The sequence below is a fragment of the Charadrius vociferus genome, unplaced genomic scaffold, assembly GCF_000708025.1.
Source record: "Charadrius vociferus isolate BGI_N301 unplaced genomic scaffold, ASM70802v2 scaffold593, whole genome shotgun sequence".
NCBI lineage: Eukaryota > Metazoa > Chordata > Aves > Charadriiformes > Charadriidae > Charadrius > Charadrius vociferus.
The window spans coordinates 1,186,658-1,207,793 of record NW_009647739.1 but is presented as its reverse complement, the minus strand read 5'-3'; the positions used below and the strand labels follow the sequence as shown (position 1 = coordinate 1,207,793).

Here is a 21,136-nt window from a genome sequence, read left to right as displayed (position 1 = left end):
TAAAAATAAAAAGATTTTAAAATCATCAACTGCAAACAGAAACAGCGCTGGAACCCAAGGGGTTGGCGTGAGCTGTACAGCGACTGCGGCCGGGGAGCTCAGCCCCACCTGCTGGCAGGCACGGCCTGAGGCAGGGGTCACGCTTTCGGGGCACAATCCTCTCCGCTGCAGAGGCTGGGGACTCATCTAAGTTACACCACCACGTCTCGTGGTCCCTGCTATAATACGCTGATGAGCAATGAGTGTCAGAGAAAAGTTTACTGATATTCCCAAAACGCGTATTTCATTTTATATCGTGATCAAGCTCTCGACAGCAGCCAACTACTTGTACAGGCACAACCACCACATTAAGTCAGTCTTACAAGATGACTTTCAAAGGCCACAGGACAAATTCTTTCCTCAGCCCACAGGAACAGTTCCTCACTGAATTTAGGCTGTTGTTAGACTTCAATAACTGCAACGGGCTCCTGGGCACGCTCTTCATGTGGCCCCTTCCACACAACATGATTCAGACAGAAGACCCACTGAACCCCCCAGCTTGCTCTGCAGCAGGGGTTTTGCTCCAAAGGTTTCTTTCCTTCTACTGCTTCTGCACCGCCTGTTCTTTCAATTGGTTGACGAGCTCTTCAGCATACACCTTAAAGAGCGGAACGGGGTCCTGAAAGCAGAGAACAAACCACTTAAAAGGAGCGAACGTGAGCAGCAGCAAGGGGTGAAGTGTTACAGTGAGCCCAGGGAGCCAGTGCTGCGGGAGTGCTAATAGTTAAAACCAGAGGAAGATGTGACTGGGCCTGTTTCAGCGGCTGAACAAGGCAACCTGCTACACTACTCCTCCAGACACAGCTGCTGCGCAGCTCTGTAACCCTGCCTCAGAGATGACAGGCACCTGGGTGGGACATTCACCAGCTTTCCCAGTTCTGCCTGCGAACAAGAATCATCAGTAGCTCCCACAGATCCCTTCTAAAAACGCTTCCCTCCTTCCTCACGTTCCCCTCAACCAGAGCTGCACTGAAGCACACTGGGAGAACACACCCCTTGAAGCAGCTGGAGCGCCACAGGGCTCAGGGCCCAGCACCGCCTCCTGCAGTCAGTGCTCCTGACCTTTCCGTCCCCGCTGTAGCCACAAACTGGAACCAACAGGTTTGGGGGAAATGTGACCAAGAGAACCCACCACCCCAGGAAGCCCTTCTGCCCCATCAGCTGTCTGCTGCACGCTCCGTGTGTTGCTGCCAACAGCAAGCTGCAGCATCAGAGGGTCACAAACCGAGTGAGCCCTGAACTTGTACCCACATGTTCCAAAGCACAAGAAGTGTAGTGGACGGCAACCAAAGGCAAATGTGTTCACGCAACAGGGCGCAAGTTATGAGCTATCCCCTTAAATCTCTCTCCCCTAATCAGGGCATCTGGTTTACGATGCACTGTAACCCAGTCCCAGGTTTGGGGCACCCAAATTTAACCAGGTTCATGTGGCTACTCAGGAGTTTCAGAGCATCACTTCGATTGCTCAGGAGCGCTCAGGCTGCTCAGATCAGCTGGATATGCAGCCTGAAGCAGCCGAGATACCTCGGTGCTAAGCACTGACTCAGGAACTCACCTTTTTTTCTAAGAGCCTCTGTTTTTCTATTGCTTCTTCTAAACTCAACCCAACCCATTCAGCTTCCTCTTCTGGGATCGCAAATTCCTGTGATAAAAGAAGGAGCAGGTGGTACAGTCTTTCCAGGTGACCGAGATGCAAATCCAACTCACACAAAGATGCAATCCAGTAGGAACATTACTACACACAAATCTTAAAACACTGTCCCCTCATTTCTGGCAACCAAAGTCCAGCCCCCTCCTCTCCTTTTCCCTTAGCGAGGATCCTGCTTTCTCTGATCAGTCACATCTGGTGCTGTGCGGTTCTTTGTGTAGTTCTGGGGCTGTTTCTCAGCACAACTCAACAGACCGTGGATGCTGGTGGTGTTTCTATGCTGGCAGCTGGCAGCAGCTGCACAAAACTAAACTGCACACAGGCAGTCTGGGCTCCTCGCTGCGGCATCAGTACAAATTCTCACTGCTGTCAGCAGTACCAGCACCTACCAGCACTTATTGCAGACCCTCAATGACCTCGTTCACAGCAAAAATACAGGCTTTTATCTTCCTAAAGAATCAAGACAGCAATTAGCAGCCCAGAGAGAGACAAGGAAAACCTGACAAACGATGTTTAGATCTTCTCCACCCATACCCTTAACCCTAAATGCAGGAGCATGAATGCTGGCTTGCGCTGCGACAGGGTGATTAGGGCGTTATCAGTCTGGACAACCAGCAAAGATCGCTGCAGACACCAGGGCAGGAACTACAGGTCAGGCACCCACCTGGTACTTATTATAGATTGCTTCTCTTCTGGCTGGATCATCAGGGTGCAGTTTTGGATCCCGCCGTGCAAGTCTCAGCAGCATCGTTCGCTTCAAATCCATCCCGAGCTTTGAGCACATATCAGCTTTTGGAGTCTAGAGAAATGAAGTCTGATGTTAAATTGCACCGAGAGACCTGCTGCTAGAGAACACGCGAGTCTATCAGCACACAGACAACACCGGCTGTTTATCCCGCACACTGTAGAGGCTTCCTGGGACACACAGTCTGAACGGGAAAGATCCCTTAGATTCATTCCAGAGCTAAATCATGGTTTTGACCTTTAATACCAAGGGCTCCAACCAAGGGGCTATTAAAGGCTGGGAGCTTCACACAACCTGCACTAGTACGTTAACAGCAGCAGAGACCTGCAAGCCCCTGAGCGAGGGCAGCGTGGGTGCAGACCTGCCCCGCTCAGGCTGCTGCGTGGCGAGTCCCGCTGTGCGCGGGGCCTTACCTTCAGGATGTAGAAGTCAAAGCCATAGGCTTCGTCGATGAGGTCCAGCGTCCGCATGGTGACGGTGATGGTCAGCGTGGCGTCGAGGATCTCACTGTAGAATTGCCGGTCAAAGAGCTGCGAACGTGCCCATTACCAATGTTCCTCTCCTCCATAACCTTTCCAACCTAATTAAGTTCTTCTTGAGAGAACAGGGCCCGCCATAGCATTCAAAATGGCTTTATATTGCAAAAAAACCCCACCATATTCCATTTCATTCTCCAGGCACTTCATGTCAGCGTCTAACACTGATTGCTCAGCCTTGATAATGTCATCCACCATAGTGCTCCTGTGGCACAAGAGGCAAACCACCACCTTCCTGTGCGTCAGTCTCTTATCCACAAAAGGAGGCTAATATTAGCTCCCATAATTCTATTCCATCTAAACAGAGAACTGCATTTCTGAATTTGTACAATCAGGCTCTAAATTCAGGATGCTGTTGTGTAACTTAAAAGATATTGAGCAAATATAGGCTTAATTAGAGGTGTTGCCCTTGACCAAGTGTTAAAAAACAACATTCTGATTTCCCTGGGGCCTCAAACACCCATAAAAAAACCCCAAGGTCACAAACACATCCCAACAAACGTCAACCTGGCATCTGCCTTCCTCTCATGAAAGATATACTACTCTTCACTTCTCATTCAGAGGGGATAGAGCCATGCACTATTAATCAGCTGTTGCAAGACACCAGGCAGACTACCAAAGTGGTCCTTCTGCATCTCTAATCTCACATGCGGGGATGCTGAGAATTAGCAGTTGTAAAGCACTTCAGAGAACCACAAATGGAAAGCGCTGTAGAAGTGTTAAGTATCTAATCCTTTCTAAATCTTACTTAGGTATTTGCTTTAATAGTACAGGTTGCAGAGAACAAGCTGCATTCTATTTTTGCCTCATGCATCAGTAAATTTGCCAGATAAGCACCGATTCCAGAATCTTTACTGCTGGTATACAAAGCAGAAACAACAGCTTTTTTGACAGTTCATCAAGTCTACAGTGCTAGCAACTCAGGGAAGGGAGGGGGGAAAAAAAGAAGAGACTTCTAAAAATCAACCAGAGTTAAAGGTGACCGAGTGAAAGCAAACAACCTATAACTTTGAGGGCTTTTTGTCCAAACAATTTTCCAGATATAATGTTACTAACAAGTGTAATAATACGGAACTGCTGATAGACATTTAAGACTACATAACGCATCCAACTCACAGCCACAAGAGTTACCAAGTAAAACTGTAGATACCAAACAGTTTGTTACTGTGACAAGCAAAACTCATATTTGCACATAAAAATCTCCAAACATAATATCACATATGTTTGCAGCTTTAATCTTAATGCCTAGGTTTAGTTCCTTGGGTCCAAAGCACTTCTGCAACTTTATATCCTTTGAAGGGAGTTTTACTTCAGTCTTTCCTTCCAAAGTCATGAAAGGCAACCAGTTGGAGGGGGTGGGTAAGTGTTGGGTCTTCTGAAGAACACGCTGCACCAATGTTATCTGCACTGTCACCATTGAACAAATTATACTAGCCTGACATGAACCCTATCCTGCACTAGTTCCACTGCTTTACCATGGTGCAAGTTTTATTTCGCTTGCTGTCTACCACTATTAAAAAATCAAAACCAAACAAAACAACAACAACAAAAAACCCCACACCAAACCAGGCAAGCTCCAGCTTCACTTTCATGCAGCAGCAAATGGTGCAGGCGAGCGGCCCCAGCTCATCCTGCCTCCGCTTAACGGGCAGGAGCCTGCGGAGGGCAGGGAGGGAGAGGGATAAAGTGCAGAGCTGAGCAGAAGGCTGGGCGCTTTACAAAGCAAAGAAATAACCCCGTTTCCTACAAGCTAGGAGACAAATCCTTCATTAATAGCTCTTTCCTGAGGGGCTCCGTGGAGGGGCTCCACACCAGACCGACCACAGCTGGAGTAAACCAGCAAGGAACGATGTATTTGAGCCCTTATCTATAGAATAAGGATGGGCAAAGGCAACTTGCCTGGTTGCCCAGTTTCTGCCCTTGCTTTCAGATGCCTGCGTGCCCTATAGTAAGGCTAAGGTGAGACAGATGCTGCAAAGGAGACCGTAGCCATCCAAGGAGCCCATGGCGATGCTCCAGGCTGGGGTGGGACACTGCTGGTGGCCTTAGATCAGCCACGTCCCCGCAGCACATCCAGCCTCCATGGCGCAGCAGGCTGGAGGAGCAGAGGCCGGGCAGCTCGGACACCACCCTGGACCACCTACGCTGCCCAGGCAGAGCCACACACATGCCGAACCCATGAAAGGGAGGAAGACGATGAATACCTGAACATGGAGAGAGGAAGGGGACAGTGCAGCAGCCTGGCTCCCTCCAGATGAGCTAAGAGAGATAAAGTTAAACTTAGACTAAACCCTGCACTGCTGTGGGTTTCACAGCTCTGGGTGAGATGATGCTGATACCTCTTGCGTGTCCCCACATGTTGTTTCTTTTTTCACATTCCGGCCAAGTCTGGTCCTGAGTCCAGGACCCAAGTCCCGGCCTTGTTCTTGCTCCCCAGAATCAGGACCAGGTAAGAGCAGCACCGCCTGTTTCATGGGGAGAGAGGCTCCAAACCCCTGTGGAGATGGCAGCCAAGGGCTCAGCACATGCCAAGATCAGCTCTCTCCCTCCCCATCAGCACCAAGGGCACACGGCAGCATTTGCCCCCCAGATCAGAAGAAACCCATTCTTCTCTTGGGTTCTAATGCTGATTGCAGGATGGTAGGGGAAATCCCTGTCCCACAGCCCTCTGCTAGGATAGAGTTTGCAGGGAAGAGCCCAGCAGCCAAAGCCCTGGCTCCAGCTCAGTGTGGGCTAAGCCCAAGCCTGATGAACGCAGCAGAAGGAGAGGAAGGGTTGGCGATTTCCCCCAGGGCCATGGGGAGGTGGGGGACAGGCTATTGCTTGACCTAGAACCATGAAGAGCCTGCCCCATCGCAGCAGAAAAGCAGAGGTGGCCTCAACCTTGCCTTCACAAGACAAGCCCACCATCTTCACCATTAAACCTGGTCCATACTGCGCTCTCCTGGCCAGTGAATGAGCACGTAAGGGGATTGCCGACGTGCGAGAGCAGGGCCACCCAGGTGAAGAGCAACCTCACCAGCCCTCCACCTCTGCCACCGGGAGCCGAGCAGTTCAGGTCACAGCGTAGAGCTCCTCACGGTCATTCTGGCAGATCTGATAGCGACAAGTGAGCTTCTGTGACCAAGCCCAGGGCTTCTTATGCTTGTCCCGAGGAGGAAGCAGGAAAGCAACGCTGGAAGCCACCAGCACGTGCCAGATGCTGTGGGTGTAGTAATAGTTCTCATTGGTTTCCATGAATGCATACACTGAGATGGCGATGAAAGCCAAGGTGATCCCTGGGAGGAGGTAGAAAACCCAGCGCTTCCACGAGGATGGGTAACAGTGTCTGCGCTTCACTCCGTGGTAAACCTGGAGGCGTGAGAGCACAGAAGGGTTAAGGAGCCAAGCAGGAGCTTAGGCAGGGGGAAACAGGCAGCCCTGCCTGACCCAAGAGCATCTGCCAACCTCACAGCAAGAGGGTGAGCCTGCTGCCCCTGAGAAAAATCATCCTCCCCCCGTTCTTGGGCCCATCTCTTGTGTGCAAGAGCAAGGGCTGTGGGACCAAAGCCCAGCACGCAGAGGGCAGTGGTGATGCCACAGCTCTGTAACCGGGGGATTTCTCAGCCACTGGAGGGATGGAAGGTGAATCCCTTGCCCTGCGCCCTCTCCACCCTGGTGTTTCAAGGAGATCAAGCCCTGCTTGTAGATCAGCTGGAGTCTGGGGTCTGGTCTGCCACCATCGTTCCCCGGAGGGGAGCAAAGGGCAGCAGGTCCTGCCTAGCTGCCCTTACTTACCCACGCTGCAATCATGATGACGAGGGCAAAGAGGCAGGGACCCATCATGTTCCACACCCCTCTGCGGTCCAGCTGCAGCGACATGGCAATGAACAGGGTCCCCAAGACGAAAAGGACCTGGGAATGAGACACCACCACTACTGTCAGCAGCTCATCTGCTGCCAGAGCACAGCCAGCCATGCCAGAGGCAGGGAGGACCTCACCTCCTGACCACCCAGCCCTGCAAGCATGCAGGACTCGGGAGCAACACCTTCAGAAGGAGAAACCAGAGGACCCACAAACCTTTCCCACAAATCTCAATCCCTCAGGCCCAGTCCCTGCAAGCACGCAGGTTCACAACCCAAACTCCTGCGACAAAATAACCCACTGGTTTAAAAATCAGGGTGGCACTGGGTGACAAACAGGCTTTGTCACCAGGCTGGGCTGTATCATTAAAATACAGCCATGAGAGCACTCAGCGTGGCCACCTGTGGCTCGGCTGGCTCAGGTCTGGCCCTGCCGCACGGGGTTACCTGACACTCACGTATTTCAGGATCTTCTTCACCCGGGACATGCACAGAATCGTCACCCAGATGGACACCACAGAGCCCAAAAAGTCACAGTACTGTAGTGTGTCGTAGTCCATGATGCACATCACTGCGACGCCTGGCTGGTCACACGCGTGGTAGAACTAGAACCGGGGACAAAAGCAAAGGCCAGCATGAATCCAGCAGCACCACGGGGCTTTCTAGGAAGGAGAGGCAGGAGAGGGCTCAGCCCATGGCAGGCAGGATTCCTCCTGGCAGTGCCTCCAGGAAGCTCCACCAAACCACTGTGGCATTACAGAAAGCAGGTGAGAGCAGCCATCAACCTGCACCCTCCCAGCAGCAGCCGAGAGCTCGGAGAACAGCACCCATCAAGTGCACAATGCTCCAACCCCACCTCAGCTCCCTGGGGTCCCACCCCCAAATACCAGCACCCGCAGCATGGGTGGAAGAGCCCAGTGAAAATAACACTCCTCCCAAGCTCTGAAGTGGCAGGACATGTCCACGGAGGTGTTTGTCCAATGATCCTAGAAACTCCTTGTGGAGCTCCAGGATGGACCGCTCCACCAAGGACTTCCATCCGATGCAGCATCCCTGATGCTGCGGGAGAGCTGGCAGGGGACCCGACAAAAGGCAATCCCTACCGTGGAGAAGAACATGGTGTAGGTGTAGACGGAGGCCTCCACCAGGTAGTAGCGATAAACAGCAACTGCTATTGCCGGCAGGAACATGAGGTTGCTCAGGGTGAGCAGGAGAGTGGCCAGGTTCTGTGCACCGACAGACTGCGCCTTAGTATCGTCCGTGCAGCTCCACCCGCCCCAACCTGTGGAGCAGAGAGGCTTGTGTGGATCTCACATGCCCTGCCTTGTCCTCCTGCACCGCCCAGCAGAAGCCTGGGACTCCTCAGAAGAAGCGATCACCACCCAGGACTATCCCTGAGCCTCCTCTCCCTTGCTCCATCAGCCACTCTCACTCCTGTTCTCAAGATGGCCTCGTTACTCATCGCATGCTCTGCTGTGGAAAGTCTTGGGGAACCCCAGCAGAGCCCTGTGTCTTCTCTGAGGACATCCCCCAGGTTGTTCCCACACAGCAGAGGAAAAGATCCCAGGAACCAGGGTGGAGCATGATCCACAGCACTGAGGAAGCCACTGGGCTCCTGTCCTACCTCCTGTCACAGCAGGGCAGACTGCAAAGCCGGCTCAGGTTGCTTTGGGCATTGCCCAACTGAGTTCTGAACATCTCCAAGGATGGAGACCTGGATACTATGCAAAGCTGAACAACTCTGATGGTGGTAAATTTGTCTTCTTCAATTTAGCTGGAAGTTGCCTTGCTGCAGCCTACATCTGTGACCTCTTGCCCTTCCCCTGTGGTTCTCCAGAAGAGCCCGGCTCCAGGGTCCCTGTAACCCCTGTAGGCAGGTTCAGTTCAATCCCCCTCCAACTCTTCTCCAGGGTGAGCAAACCCACTGCCTCAGCCCACGGTGACATCCAGGTCTGCGCAGGACAGTGGGAGTGAAAATTTCCTAGAGGACAGTGCATGACTCAGGGCCCAATTCTCAGCCTGCCGACTGGATACCAAGGACTGAGCCGAGACAGTCACCTGCTTTTTTTTTGTTTTTTCTTTTTTTTTTTTTTAATTTAAATTATTTTAATTCAAGATTAGGATGCCCACGCCCTCCTTTTGGGGAAAGGTCAGTCACAGGGCAGCCTGGGTATGCGCAGGCACTCCACGGTCAAGGAGCAGAGTTAAAAGTAGCATCCATCCCACGACAGTGCCACCAGAAACCACGCCAGCAGCTCTGCCCCTTCTGCCGGCTCCCTGCCAGGCGCAGCCCAGGGAAGGCTGCTCTCTCCAGTTAATTTCTGGGTCACGAATATGCAGATGGGGCATTTTGCTCCCAGTGATTCAGCAGAAAGCTGTCCTCAGCCTGATTCCCCGGTTCCCTCGGGGTGCTCTGTGCTTCCCAGAACCTGGCACCCCTCGGGGGAAGTGAGGATGCTGTTCTCCGTCTCGCTCCTCACCCACCAGCAGCACTGCAGCAGGGACGTCCTGGCTCGGGCCCAAAGCAGCAGCGAACCACATTTTGCCTCGTCCTTCTGCTGAGAACAGGTACGCAGACGCGGACCCACCCAAGCACCGCACGGCACAGCTATCATCTTTCCTACGCCACTGACTCCCGCCCAGTCTTCTCATCTCATTAACATAATTAGCAGCTGACACAGATGTTCCTCCTCCAGGGGCACCTTGGAGTCTAAGGGCTGGCCTGCGTGATGGCTCTTGGCAGGAGACAGAGCACCATGGCAAAGCACGGACAGGGGCCGCAGCCCGGCCTCATCGCATCCCGTACCAGGACCCCATGCAACAAACCCCCCGAAAGGCACAGGCTCCGACGCAGGCATTTTCAGGCAGCCCTGCCGGCACCTCGATCTCTCTGGGGATGCTCAGAAGCACCTCTCCAAGCCTTGGGGAACTCCAAGCTGCAAGTCAAACTCCAAGCTGTCCTCAGCCTGATTCCCCATTTCCCCTGGGCTGCTCTGTGCTTCCCGGAACCTGGCACCCCTTGGGGAAGTCAGGATGCTCCCAAAGAGGCCACCACATGCGCTGAGGGCTCTTTGGGCAGGCACTGTGACACCAGGCTGCTCCTGGCAGCCGCGGCAGACCCCAGGTTCCCCTACCCAAACCGCACCACCGGGAAATGTGGCCTCCCCTTGGGAAGGACTACAAGGCTTCCTAGAAAAAGGCACTCACCAGCCTTGCAGCTGCAGCCAGCGTAGAGGTAGCCATGTCTTCTCAGGAGGCTGCACTGTCCGTACGGCCCACAGTCATTGAAGCAGGGGGTGAGGTATGCGAAGACGGTCACTTTGGCTTCTGCGGCATTACATTCGCTGCAAGGAGGGCAGGTTGCGTTGGTACCCCGGTCCTTTGGGGCAGCCTTGTGCCCAGGGAAAACTCTGCTCCGGAGGGTCAGGCCACGCTCGTGCATGCAAACTCCCCACTGTTTTGGGATCTGCTCCATCCCTCCCAAGAGCTAGGAGCAGAGTCGGCTCCCTCTCCACTCAGACTGCCAAATGGATGTGCCAGGTGGGAGTCAGCTCTCCCCAGACCCCTACAGCAGACCCCAGTACCCAGGATCAGCATCACCAGCGCTGTTCTACAGCCCGTGGTCAGCCCCTTACGCCAGGAACCAGCAGCGGGGCAAACCGCAGGAGCACGGGCACAGCTGCCTGCATCTCAAGAGACCCCTCGAAGGAGTAACAGTGGCATTTTCATTCCCCAATTTATCACCTCGAAATCCACCTGGGGAAGGGGAAACTCATCCAGGCAGGCTCTGCCACCCGCAGCCTGGATGAGATGTGCCAGCTCAGCACCAGACAAGCTGCTTGGGCGCTCACAAGAGAGTAAGCTGGCACTGCCACATGCCTCTTTTCCCCTCTGCAGCCACAGTTCAGCTGCTACCAGGTGAGAGGAGCCCATGGCACGGCGGTGAGGACAGGGGCTCGGTTTTGCTCAGGCCAACCAAGGGCAGCAGGACAGGGAGGCAGAGTGCTCCGAACCGCCCCCAAGGCAGGACGACACACCAGACTCACCCCCGGCCCTTCGGACAGATGAGCTGCAGGGAGAGGAACCAGTCATCCGTCTGCGGGTACAGGACAATCAGCATCGCTTCTGCGGAGGACGTGCTCACGCTCAGAGGGTAGCCCTGGAAAAAAGCTGAAAGAAGAGAGGGTGCTGTGACGTGCCAAGATTAGGGGAGAAGAGCCCACAGCAATCCCAGGCTGAGACCAATTGTACAGGAATCAGATGCTCCTGTGGCTCCTTGCTCCCATCCTCAGGAGGCACCAGGCGGATGCAGGGGACCCTTGCTCCTCAGAACCTTGTTTTTTCTTTCATCTCAGCTCTCAGGGTACTTAGAACAGCCTGTTTGCTTGGCTAGTCCTTCAGGGCACAGCTTAGCTTTCTCTGCACACCAGCAATGCCTTCAGCATCCCCAAACCTCCTGCCAACAAGGCTGGAAGAGCCCCAGCTGGTAACCAGACCTCCCTTTGGCAGAGGCTAACTCCTGGTGCCACACTGGCACCTGCACCCCAGCACATGGGGCACGTGCCAGCACGAAGACCTCATGAGGGTTCGTGCCAAAATCAGCTTCCCCGGGACACCCCCCCAAAGCCCCGAGCCAGTTAACAGCTCACGAGGTCTAAGAGCAAAGCGTTGAGCTGGCGTAGCTGAGCTGGCGGCGGGTGCCAGCATCTCTCGTACCTGTGCTGCAGTTGTGCGTGGCATTGAGGGACAGCACCGGCGAAGCAGCACTCACGCACGCTACCACGGTGGCGTTGGCCAGGCTCACGGACGTCTGTGCAAACAGAGCAGTGTCCCACGTCAGAGTGCCCCGATGCCACCCCCCCCCTCCCCGCACAATTCATCTCCCACGCTGCCCGCGGTATACGGGAGCGGCAGGTGACAATAAATCCTGCAGATCAAGGTCACCCATGGATTCAGTAGCTCTTTGTGGGCAAACCCGTGTCCACCTCACCCTGCACTGCCACCGGGTTACACGCCAGCTGAAAGGCAAGACAGCCTCCCAGGGGACCGCGCGGGGGAACTGCCCCAAAGCTGGGACACTCGGACATCGCTTCAGCACGAGCACAGGGTGGCAGAAGTCAAAGGCAGCAGGACATCAGGGCTGAGCGGACATCAGGGCTGAGCCCCGCTCCAGCCCTCAGGAAGTGCCATAGAATTTCAGGGGGCCGATTTCAGGGTGTCACCGGGAGCCTGGGAATCAGAGCCTTGGGCAGGAACATCCCCGTGTTTCCCTGCTCGGTCTCCTCTCCTGGTGGCAAGGCGCCAGGCTCCCGTGGAGAACATGGCATTGCAGCTGCTTGCCATTTTGTCTCCTCTGCGTCACTGCCACCGCACACCAGCAAGCTGTGGCATTTGAAGTGGAGCTGGCAGGCGGGACATGCTGGAAGTGGCTAAAACAGGCTCAGAGTGTTTTGTGACAACAAAAAGAAAGAGGAATAGTCCCACAGGTGCCTACAGCCCCTGGAGTTTGCTGACAAACCAGCCCAGGAGCAGGGACAAAGCCCCGCAAAGGGGAGACAATCCCATCAACCAGCCTCCGCACCTTGTTAAGCAGGAGACTGACCACGAGGGAACCCCCGCTGTCCATGCCAGTGTTCAGGTTGAGGAGGAGGAGGGTCGGGGAGAGGGAGTTCACGGGCACGCTGGGACCGTTCAAGAGCCTGTAGCGCACAGACACCACATCCAGGTCCTCACGAACGACGGGCTGGTTCTGCAGACAGAAGCTCCTCTGGTTGGACACATTGCGTGAAGCCTGTCCGGTCGACAGAGCGGGGCTCCCCGCTGCTCCTGCGCTACCTGGTCTGGGACCAGTTTGGCTCTGGTTCAGGCTGCTGAAGTTAAGGAACGAACTGGTACTGCCCGGTCTGCAAGCTGTAAAGTAGAAAAAGGAGAGGAATCAGCACAGCAGGGACTAGTACCTTATCCAGGCAGGGCCCCAGCATCTCCAGACCTTCAAGTGATAGCACAAACTGGGGGTATTTCAGCTGGTTCATGTACTGCAGTGTTGGCTACAGCCCCTGAAAGGCACTGTTTGCAGGGGGAACTCTTGCATCAGCATCCACAAGTTGGGACACTGATGGACGGCAGACAGTGGTACAATGGGTGGAAGCGCCCTGGAGCTGCAGGGAAGGGGAGGGGGAACAGGAGAAAGGATAACACACAGCATTGTAACATCAACGTACCCAGGGAGAATTCACTAGCCAGTGGCAGAGCACAGCACTTACCTGTCCCATAACCACAGGCTGCATAAAAGTCTCTACCAGTTCCCCAGACGTGAGCAGACAAGGCTGAGCAGAAGAGAGAAGCTAACCCAACGCAGCTACAGGCACAAGCCATCACATCAGGGCAGATGGAGCTGAATGTGACACTTGGGAGTCCCACTGCTGGAGCCTGTCCATCGCTCCCAGAGACTCTAGCGCTCTCCTCTTAACACCTTGGCTGCCAGCGCCCGGCCCTCCAGCACACGGGGTGAGTCTTTGCTTTGAGGAGGCGATGGTAGAACCCCCAGCAGAAGAAAACTTTACAAATGTACCTAGTTGGTGAGCTTCCAAGAGTTAAACAGAAATTATGGTCATATAATAAGAGGATGCAAAGGTGCCTATCACAGTCAGAAGGACCTCGTGACCTCCTGAGTGTCATGGTGTCACCTGAAATGGGGACATCCCCTCACTACGGCCCAAGACATCACCCCACGTAAACCTCTGTGAGATGGTTTCCTGTCTGTAGCCTGCTTATGGTCCATTGAGAGTCAACATATCATTACATTCTGGTGCATCTACCCAAAACTATGTTCCCCACCAGATTTTAACCCAGCCACTACTTCTCAAACAGCCTTTGGAAAATACCATTGCTTCAGAGACCCTGAACTTTTCAGGCATTTCCAAAACGGGCAGGTCCAGGGAGTATCCCTCTTGGGTGAAGACTGGAACCTTCACTTTTGACCCCAAAGCAACAACTAGGTCTCAGCCCCCAAGGTTATGCCCAGGCAACCAGCATGCTGGGGGACACCTGGCTACAGCCAGCCACCCAAAGGCCCAGGAGAGACAGAGGAGACACAAAGTTCTCTCTGGTCCTTCCCTCAGGGCTAGGGAAAGTGGAAGCCCACCTGTGAAAGAAGCCAGCATCTCCAGCGACACGCTGGTGTTGGCAGCGCCGAGACTCTCCACCATGATCTGCAGCCACTTCTCCCAGGGGGGCGAATCCAGGGCCAGGCTGCAGTTCACCTTCCCCGTGCAGGTGACGATCCTCTGGAAGGACTGGGGCAGTGTGATGGAGCCCAGCACTGCCCGCACGGCACACGCTTTTTTCTCGCTTGTCACGCAGTTTTGCAGCTCAAACCGCATCCCTGCGGCGTGCTTGGGAATGAAGACCCTGCAGGAGGAGGGCCCAGCAGTTTGCAGAGCTGCTACTCTCAACACAAGCCAACCAGTACCCACTGTGGTCCCTGGGACTTTCTGGCAAGAACTAGACTGCCCTGCTTGGTGTTGTGAAAATCCTTCTTGAGGGAAACATCTCAAAGAACTGAAATTCCCACAGCTGAACCTCTAAGACCACCTAGGAAGAGCTGGGTAAGGGCAGTCGTGTGCTCCCCGTGCAAACACTAGCACTGCTGCAGGGAGCTCGGCAAACAGGCTCGGAGACCCCCCAGCTCCAGCCCCCCGTGGGGAACACCAGTGGTTTCCCCAACGCAGCACCCGTGGGAAATCACACCCCCCCAGGGTCTTTCCATCCACGGCTCTCACTCACTTGACATGCAGCGGCTTCGCAGGTGAGACGACAGTTTGTGGCATAGCAACACCAGGCTCCAGAACAGGCATATCGGTGAGTCTGAGCACAAACATATCTGCCTGGAACATGTAGGGGCACGGTGTAGAGAAACCCTGCGGGAGGAGAGAGCAGACGGGTCAGCTATGGCGAGACAAATCGGGCAGAGTACGACGGCCGAGACCCTCCCCAGGACCCTCACCTTCACTTCGATCCTGCCCGCAGCCTCTGGGAGATGGGCAGCGATGAACCAGTCTCCAGCAGCAGGGGTGGTGACGTTCACAAAGGTGGTGTTTTGCACAGCGCTGCTCAGAGTGATGCTTATGCTGTAGGAAGGACGGACGGTCGCATTTGCAGGAAAACGAGTGCCCAGTGGATTAATTACAGGAGGGGCTCCATATCGAAAGTGCCTGCAAGAGAAATCAGAATGTGAATAAATCGAGGGATGTAAAGATGCTGGCGAGACAAACTGGGATACAAACTCATCAGTGGACACCCAGGTTGCCCTGGGATCGGAGAGGGAGCAGGCTGGAAAAACCTTACATTTTCAAGCGGACCACAAGAGCCATCATTTTCATCTGGTGAGGACTGGCTGCTATTAGCTTATCCGGGATTTATTTAGAGATTGGTTTAACTTGGCTGCTTATTAAGATAAGGATTTACATGGTTCCGTGAAGCCTGAAAGCAAATTTCCACACTTACTAAGGTTAAGCCCCAGCCGCAAGACTACCCGTTTTTTATAACCATCAGCAAATTCCCCATATAGGCTAAATCGTCAAGGAAGAGCTCTCATTTTCTAGCTAAGATCCGCATCTTCCCTATTTCCTCTTTCAAGGAGGGGCGGGCAGACAGCCTAAGAAGATGTTCACCAAGGAGGGCCCGCGTGACTGATGTCGGCACACCGGCACGTCCACTTTTGCGATAAGCAGCCCAACATTCAAAGCAGCAGAAAAACAGGCAGTTAAGTAATACATGGGATATGTAATTGGGCAACCAATTCAGCATTTAATTTGCTCACTTTTGGACTGCTAGAGCATTGCAACAGAACAATGGACACAGCAGGCCCAGCCAGCAAACGTGACAGGTGATGTGTTTGAGCTTGGCTGGGCTGGTCTTCAGTTCTCAGGGCACGGTTTCGCTGCTGCCTTGTTCCTCACACCCCCAAACTATTGGAAACCTTTCCGGGAAGCAGAAAGTAGGAAGATCATCTGTGCCAAGCTGCTATGGAGCAACTAAGAGCACCGGTCCGCGCCCAGGACAGACCAGAGAAGCGCAAGCCAAGCAGCTTCAGTCGCTCCCGAGACCTCTGTGGAGCGGGTGCCAGAGACCCACGTGTCTCCACGGCCATGACGTGCTCAGGAAACTTGGGACCCTCCCAAGATACAGCTCAAAGTCTTGCAAGTTTTTTTTTACCTCAAATCCTCCAACAACTCAAGTACTGCTTTACGCAGCATTTCTTTCACTGGCATTGAGTTTGTGATCTTCTCCTGCTCTTGCATCTGCAGGACTCGGCACTCCTCTCCTATCTCTGCTCCACACACAGCCCACACCCCTCACAAAGTGTTCCCAGTCTCTTCAGTTCCTCTGTACTGGGGAATTCGTCCGTCTCCAGTCGGTTTGGGTGCTCTCGAGCCCCTTGTAGTCCTGCCACGTCCTGTGGTACCATGCACAGGAGCCTGCCAGGCACAGAAAGGCCCAGGAACGCCTTTGCTCACGAGCAGCACCACCAGCCTCGCTGTGAAGCTCTCTCCGGTGTTTCTAAGGTGTCTCTTAGACACTACAGACAGCCCCAGATCCACCAGTAATGTGAACACGAAATGCTCCTACAGGTTTAAACACAGATTTAGTGCTAGTATAGTAAGAAACTATGGCTGCTGCAACGGGGGAACAGACGTCCAGCCTCCTACAACCAAGCAACCCCACCGTGAGCAACATGGACAGGAGGAAGACAGGAAGCCCCCATGGGCAAGCGCTGGCACAGGGACATACGTACACTGTGATCTCCATGTTGGTGCACTCAGGTCCTTTCCCCCGGGACGCCTGCAGAAGCCAGCGAAGCAGCACAGTGTCTTCTGGCACGTGGAAGTGGAAGAGCTTGGCGTTCCCATACCAGCTGTAGAAGGACAGCTTCTGTGCGCTCTGGGAGAAGTACTCGGAGACATACAGGGAGTCTGAAAGGGAGAGGGCACCGCAGTTGCTGGGGGGGCTGCTGGGGGCAGGCCGCAGGGCTACCTCCACCCACAGAAGCTCACAGGAGTTCTAAGGCTGCTGGAGAGGAGCCCTTTGCGTCCCTGACTTCTCACCCCGACCCCACTAGTAGACACATGGCGATCCACGTTGTTCCTCCAGCCAGAACTGCCCACAGCCTTGCTACAAACCCCTCACCCAGAGCCAGAGAGCACTAAAAGATGCCTTAACTACACTCTGCAAGATGTGCTCTGAAGATGACACATCACTGGAGACACTGAGGAGGAAAAGCTTAGGAGCAGTTGATGGCACAAGAAAAGGCGATGGAGGAGGCAGCAGCAAACCCTGGGGCAAATGGTGCCAAGCAGACGGGAGCAGGTAGCGCAGGGGTGCTCTGGGCTCCAGCAGCAGTTTATGGTGCCAACAGGCAACAGCTGTGCCCTCGTCGGTCTCTGCTGAGCACACGGGCTGATGTTGTCAGTCTTACCCAGCTCAAGATACATGTACCGCCCAACGCGCTGCCTCCCGTGACACGCAACATGATGGAAACGCACGTGCTGCAAACCTAACTCTGCTTTCAGATGCACCTTCCAAAGTCTGACAATTTTCCTACTGGGAAGAAAAGCTGCTGGGATAGAGAGAACAGCCCTAGGGTAGGCCGGAAGGTCGTGAAAGAGGATGACAGCTACTCAGGCAAAGAGCCATCAGGGCTAGCTAGATCCTCCATCCATCCCTCTGCCCAGCTATGCCTATGGATCCCCCCAGCCTGCTGGCAATCTCACCCGCAAAATTATACATTAGTGTTATTGTCAGCAAGGAACCAGCCAGACTGCAACTTGGGGATGGCAAAGAAACACCACACCAGGAGTAGCAAAACTGCACTGAGACAGCGGAGCCGAGGCCACGCCGCCTGCCCGAAAACAAGGCTCGTAACACTCAGCAAGGGGTAGAAGATGATGTCTTCACATCTCTGCCAAAGCATCCCAGATGCTCCTTTTCTACTCCGGAATTCCCTGGAGTGGGGAGAAACCGTGGCGCCTTTCAGACGCAGATTCCTCCTTTCTACCAGAGAACAAAGCAGCGAGCGTGGTTGAACTTGCCTTCTTCCAGCGCCGCACGGGGACGTGTTGTGAGGAAACACAGAGGACCCAACCGAGTTTAAGCGAGACGCCAAAGAAAGAGGAAAACAGTCCTCGGGCAGGACCAGAGCCTTGGGATGTACTTTGTGCCAAACGGAACCTAATCCTAGCAGGAACTACGATTCATGCCCCAAAGCAGGACGCACACCGGCGCGCACCCACGGCGCTGCAAAGAGACGGGAACAGTAATCATGGGTTTAATTCCCTGGCAAGTCACCAAGCCAAAGCCTCCGGGCACCCTGCAAACCCATCAGGGAAAGGAGGAAACAGGAAAGCAAGAAATACCAGCCACGCAAGCCGACCGGAGGATTCGCTGGAGGAAGAGTGTGGCTGCCTTGCCTCGCCGCAGGGACTACCCCGGCCGCGAGCCCACGGGCTCCAGCCACGGGCGCAGCACCCGAATGCGCGGGGACAGGCGAGCCTCCAGCAGGACAGCGAGAAGCCCACAGGCTGTGGGCTGAGCCGCTCCGCTGCCATCCCCACGCCGGGGTTACACCACTCTCTGGCCCAGCAAGGAGCAGAGACCACAAAAGGGGCTTTTCAAGCAGACGCTCCCGAGCTGCAACGCCAGCGCTGTGCGTGGGCTACCACAGACAAGAGCTGGCAGCCGTCCCCTGCAAGCCCAGTTACATTTCACACACAGGAGCTACAGAAGGGAATGGTCTTTAATCGGAGGCGCCTATATCGTCAGCCGCCTTCCGCATGCACGTGGTGTGTTCCTTTCTGGAGATGTTTGGGCTCAGGACAAGGGCGGACATGGACACAAAGCGTGATCAGAGCTGGCCCTGCTCAACGCAGCAGGTCCCAACAGACAACCTGCATAGGGAAAAGCCCTTCTGCCTTGACGTAAGCTGCTCCAACCCCACCGGCCATCAGGCTCTGCACGGCCAACAGCCACGGTCACCACCCACCCAGCACGTCCTCACGAAGCTGAAGGACGATTTGTGTGGGTTTTGGGGGAAGAGAGGGCAGGCAGGCTGCAAAATTAAAAACTCAAGCCATCAGCCGTGCTATTTATGAAGGACCGGTCAATTATAGGGAGCGAGCTCAAGCACAAGTGCCGGGTCGAGGGCAGGCAGGCAGACCTGCCAGCAGGTCAGCACCAGCCGCGGCTGTACCAGCAAGACGCCGGTGCGGACAAAGTCCACTCGCAAAGAGCTTTTCATGGCACCAGCTGGCCAAGCGCCCGCTCGCAGGCTTTGCCACGCACCCGAGAGCTGCACCCAGGGACCGAGTAACCCTCCGCCTGGGCTGACAAGGAAATACCACAGGCAGATAAACTGAGTATCAGCAGAGAAAAGCCAGAAAGACAGGTCACTGCAGGCGAGGCGTGTGCTCCAGCAGCCCATTTGCATCGGCAGCGCGTACTCTAGTATTTGCCGCGCTCTGTACGTGTCTGTCCCCATCCATTCAGTACGCTCTGCGCCAGCACGGCGACACCTGGAAAGTCCCACTCAGCTCCCCCACGATGTCAAATAACCCTTTAAACTGAGCAAGGCAGTTGTCACACGGATGTTGTTTCCATCCTCTCCCATACAGATTTCACATAAGCAGATTTCAAACGTATCATGCAAAAACCAAGTGTTTTTAAGACAAGAAACAAAACGTGGTAGAATCACGGATGCAGAGAGGAGACGCATTATTTGAATTTCAGCATAAAGAGCCACCTGCAAGAGCTCGGATGTGTTTGTCCAAAGATGATCTCATGGTAATTTTAGGAAATGATAGCTTGACTGCTGCTTTCAGGACTTCCCATCAAAAGGATGAAGCCCTCATTTCAAAGCAGATGCCGTGTAAAGCTATACAGATAGCGATCAGTCTGACTCTGGACAAGACGTAGAAGGATGTTTGGCCATTTATAACCTAACAGAAAGTCTATTCCTTTAGCCCAGGTCAAAAATACATCTTTAAATGTTCCAGAAAGATAAATCCTCGCTCCTCTGGGGAGGTGCTGATCTTCCCCAACTCCCAGACCCAACCCAGGAATTCCCCCAGCCGGCGGGACGGCGCCGAGGCAGCCCAACCACCACACCTCAAGCGCAGGGTAGCTCTCCAGGGCTGGGAACCCAGCTAGCAGGATGCCAGAGGAGGGTGGGCCTGGGGCAAAAGGCCATCTTCCCCCATCAGCTCCCCGGAGCAGCCTCCACGCTTCGCAGGCTATGAGGAAGTGATAACCACCATCGACAACGGATAGCCACCACCGGGGCACAAGCCTAGCTCCGCGATGGGGCGAAGTTGGCAAACAGTGTCACCTCCCCAGCCCCTTCCCACCACCGCACACACTGGCTGACCCTCCGGAGGGGGAGGCATGGTCCCCAGGGACCCCCAACCCCCAGCACCACCACGAAGAGCAGCCCACCGCTCTGCCGAAACCCCACTGCACTGGAAGTAAAGTAACCTGAAAACAAAGCAAAACCAGGCGAAACAGCCACCGCCACCGCAAATACAGCGGAAACCCCTCTGGGTCTGGGCCTGACCTCTCGCTGCTCCGCAGAGCCCAACACCAGTGCTGCTCCACCGGAGAGGGTCTATAGAGCTCCTGAGCAGCCAAATCACTTGGGAAATCATGGAGCCACCTCAAAGCCACCCCTGGCAGGAGCTGTGGGACTCGGACCAGCTCCGTGGGCTGCGCAGCAGATGAGCCCCCGCTTCCTTTCATGTAACCTGGTTGGTTTCCCACCAGTGTCTCTGAACCCCCCGGGATCCCGCCGGCTCCCGGGGTGGGCAGCAAAGCCCCCCAGCCTGGCTTGCCCCTCTCTCCCAACCCTGATCCCCACGCAGCATCCTCGAACTGCCCCCGAGCATCCCCAAACTGCATCTGAGCCCTCCCAAGCATTCCCAAACTGCATCTGAGCCCTCCCAAGCATCCCCAAACTGCCCCCAAGCATCCCCGAGCATCCCCAAACTGCCCTCGAGCATCCCCAAGCATCCCCAAACTGTATCTGAGCCCTCCCGAGCATCCCCAAACTGCCCTCGAGCATCCCCAAACTGCATTTGAGCCCTCCCGAGCATCCCCAAACTGCCCTCGAGCATCCCCAAACTGCATTTGAGCCCTCCCGAGCATCCCCAAACTGCCCCTGAGCATTCCCAAACTGCCCCTGCGCCCTCCCAAGTAGACCCAGACTGCCCCCAGCATCACCGAGCATCCCCAAACTGCATCTGAGCCCTCCCGAGCATCCCCAAACTGCCCCTGAGCA

The 21,136-nt window shown here is 54.8% G+C and overlaps 2 protein-coding genes across 2 annotated transcripts; both read right to left on the bottom strand.

Annotated features, from left to right (window-relative positions):
* Positions 1-580: 580 nt before the first annotated feature.
* Positions 581-2,959, bottom strand: MRPL28 (mitochondrial ribosomal protein L28). Its single transcript, XM_009881922.1, has 4 exons — positions 2,846-2,959; positions 2,352-2,486; positions 1,595-1,681; positions 581-658 (listed from the first exon to the last, which is right to left on the bottom strand). The coding sequence occupies exons 1-4, from the start codon at positions 2,900-2,902 to the stop codon at positions 581-583; spliced, it is 357 nt and encodes a 118-aa protein (XP_009880224.1). The 5' UTR covers positions 2,903-2,959.
* Positions 2,960-5,880: 2,921 nt separating this feature from the next.
* TMEM8A (transmembrane protein 8A) lies at positions 5,881-19,105 on the bottom strand. The gene is made up of 13 exons (XM_009881951.1): positions 19,025-19,105; positions 16,607-16,845; positions 14,816-15,023; positions 14,596-14,729; positions 13,955-14,220; positions 12,392-12,720; positions 11,527-11,620; positions 10,857-10,980; positions 10,018-10,154; positions 7,914-8,092; positions 7,269-7,415; positions 6,746-6,862; positions 5,881-6,319 (listed from the first exon to the last, which is right to left on the bottom strand). The coding sequence occupies exons 1-13, from the start codon at positions 19,103-19,105 to the stop codon at positions 6,023-6,025; spliced, it is 2,352 nt and encodes a 783-aa protein (XP_009880253.1). The 3' UTR covers positions 5,881-6,022.
* Between the last annotated feature and the right edge of the window lie 2,031 nt (positions 19,106-21,136).

Coding starts and splice junctions, on each gene's coding strand:
- MRPL28 (XM_009881922.1), bottom strand. CDS start 2,902: ATGCGGACGCTGGACCTCATCGACGAAGCCTATGGCTTTGACTTCTAC. Junction 2,487..2,845: donor TTGACTTCTACATCCTGAAG/GTAAGGCCCCGC, acceptor TCATTTCTCTAG/ACTCCAAAAGCTGATATGTG. Junction 659..1,594: donor AGAGGCTCTTAGAAAAAAAG/GTGAGTTCCTGA, acceptor CTCTGCTTTCAG/GACCCCGTTCCGCTCTTTAA.
- TMEM8A (XM_009881951.1), bottom strand. CDS start 19,105: ATGAAAAGCTCTTTGCGAGTGGACTTTGTCCGCACCGGCGTCTTGCTG. Junction 16,846..19,024: donor TGGTGCTGACCTGCTGGCAG/GTCTGCCTGCCT, acceptor CTGTGGGTGGAG/GTAGCCCTGCGGCCTGCCCC. Junction 7,416..7,913: donor ACACCATGTTCTTCTCCACG/GTAGGGATTGCC, acceptor CCCCGGTTCTAG/TTCTACCACGCGTGTGACCA.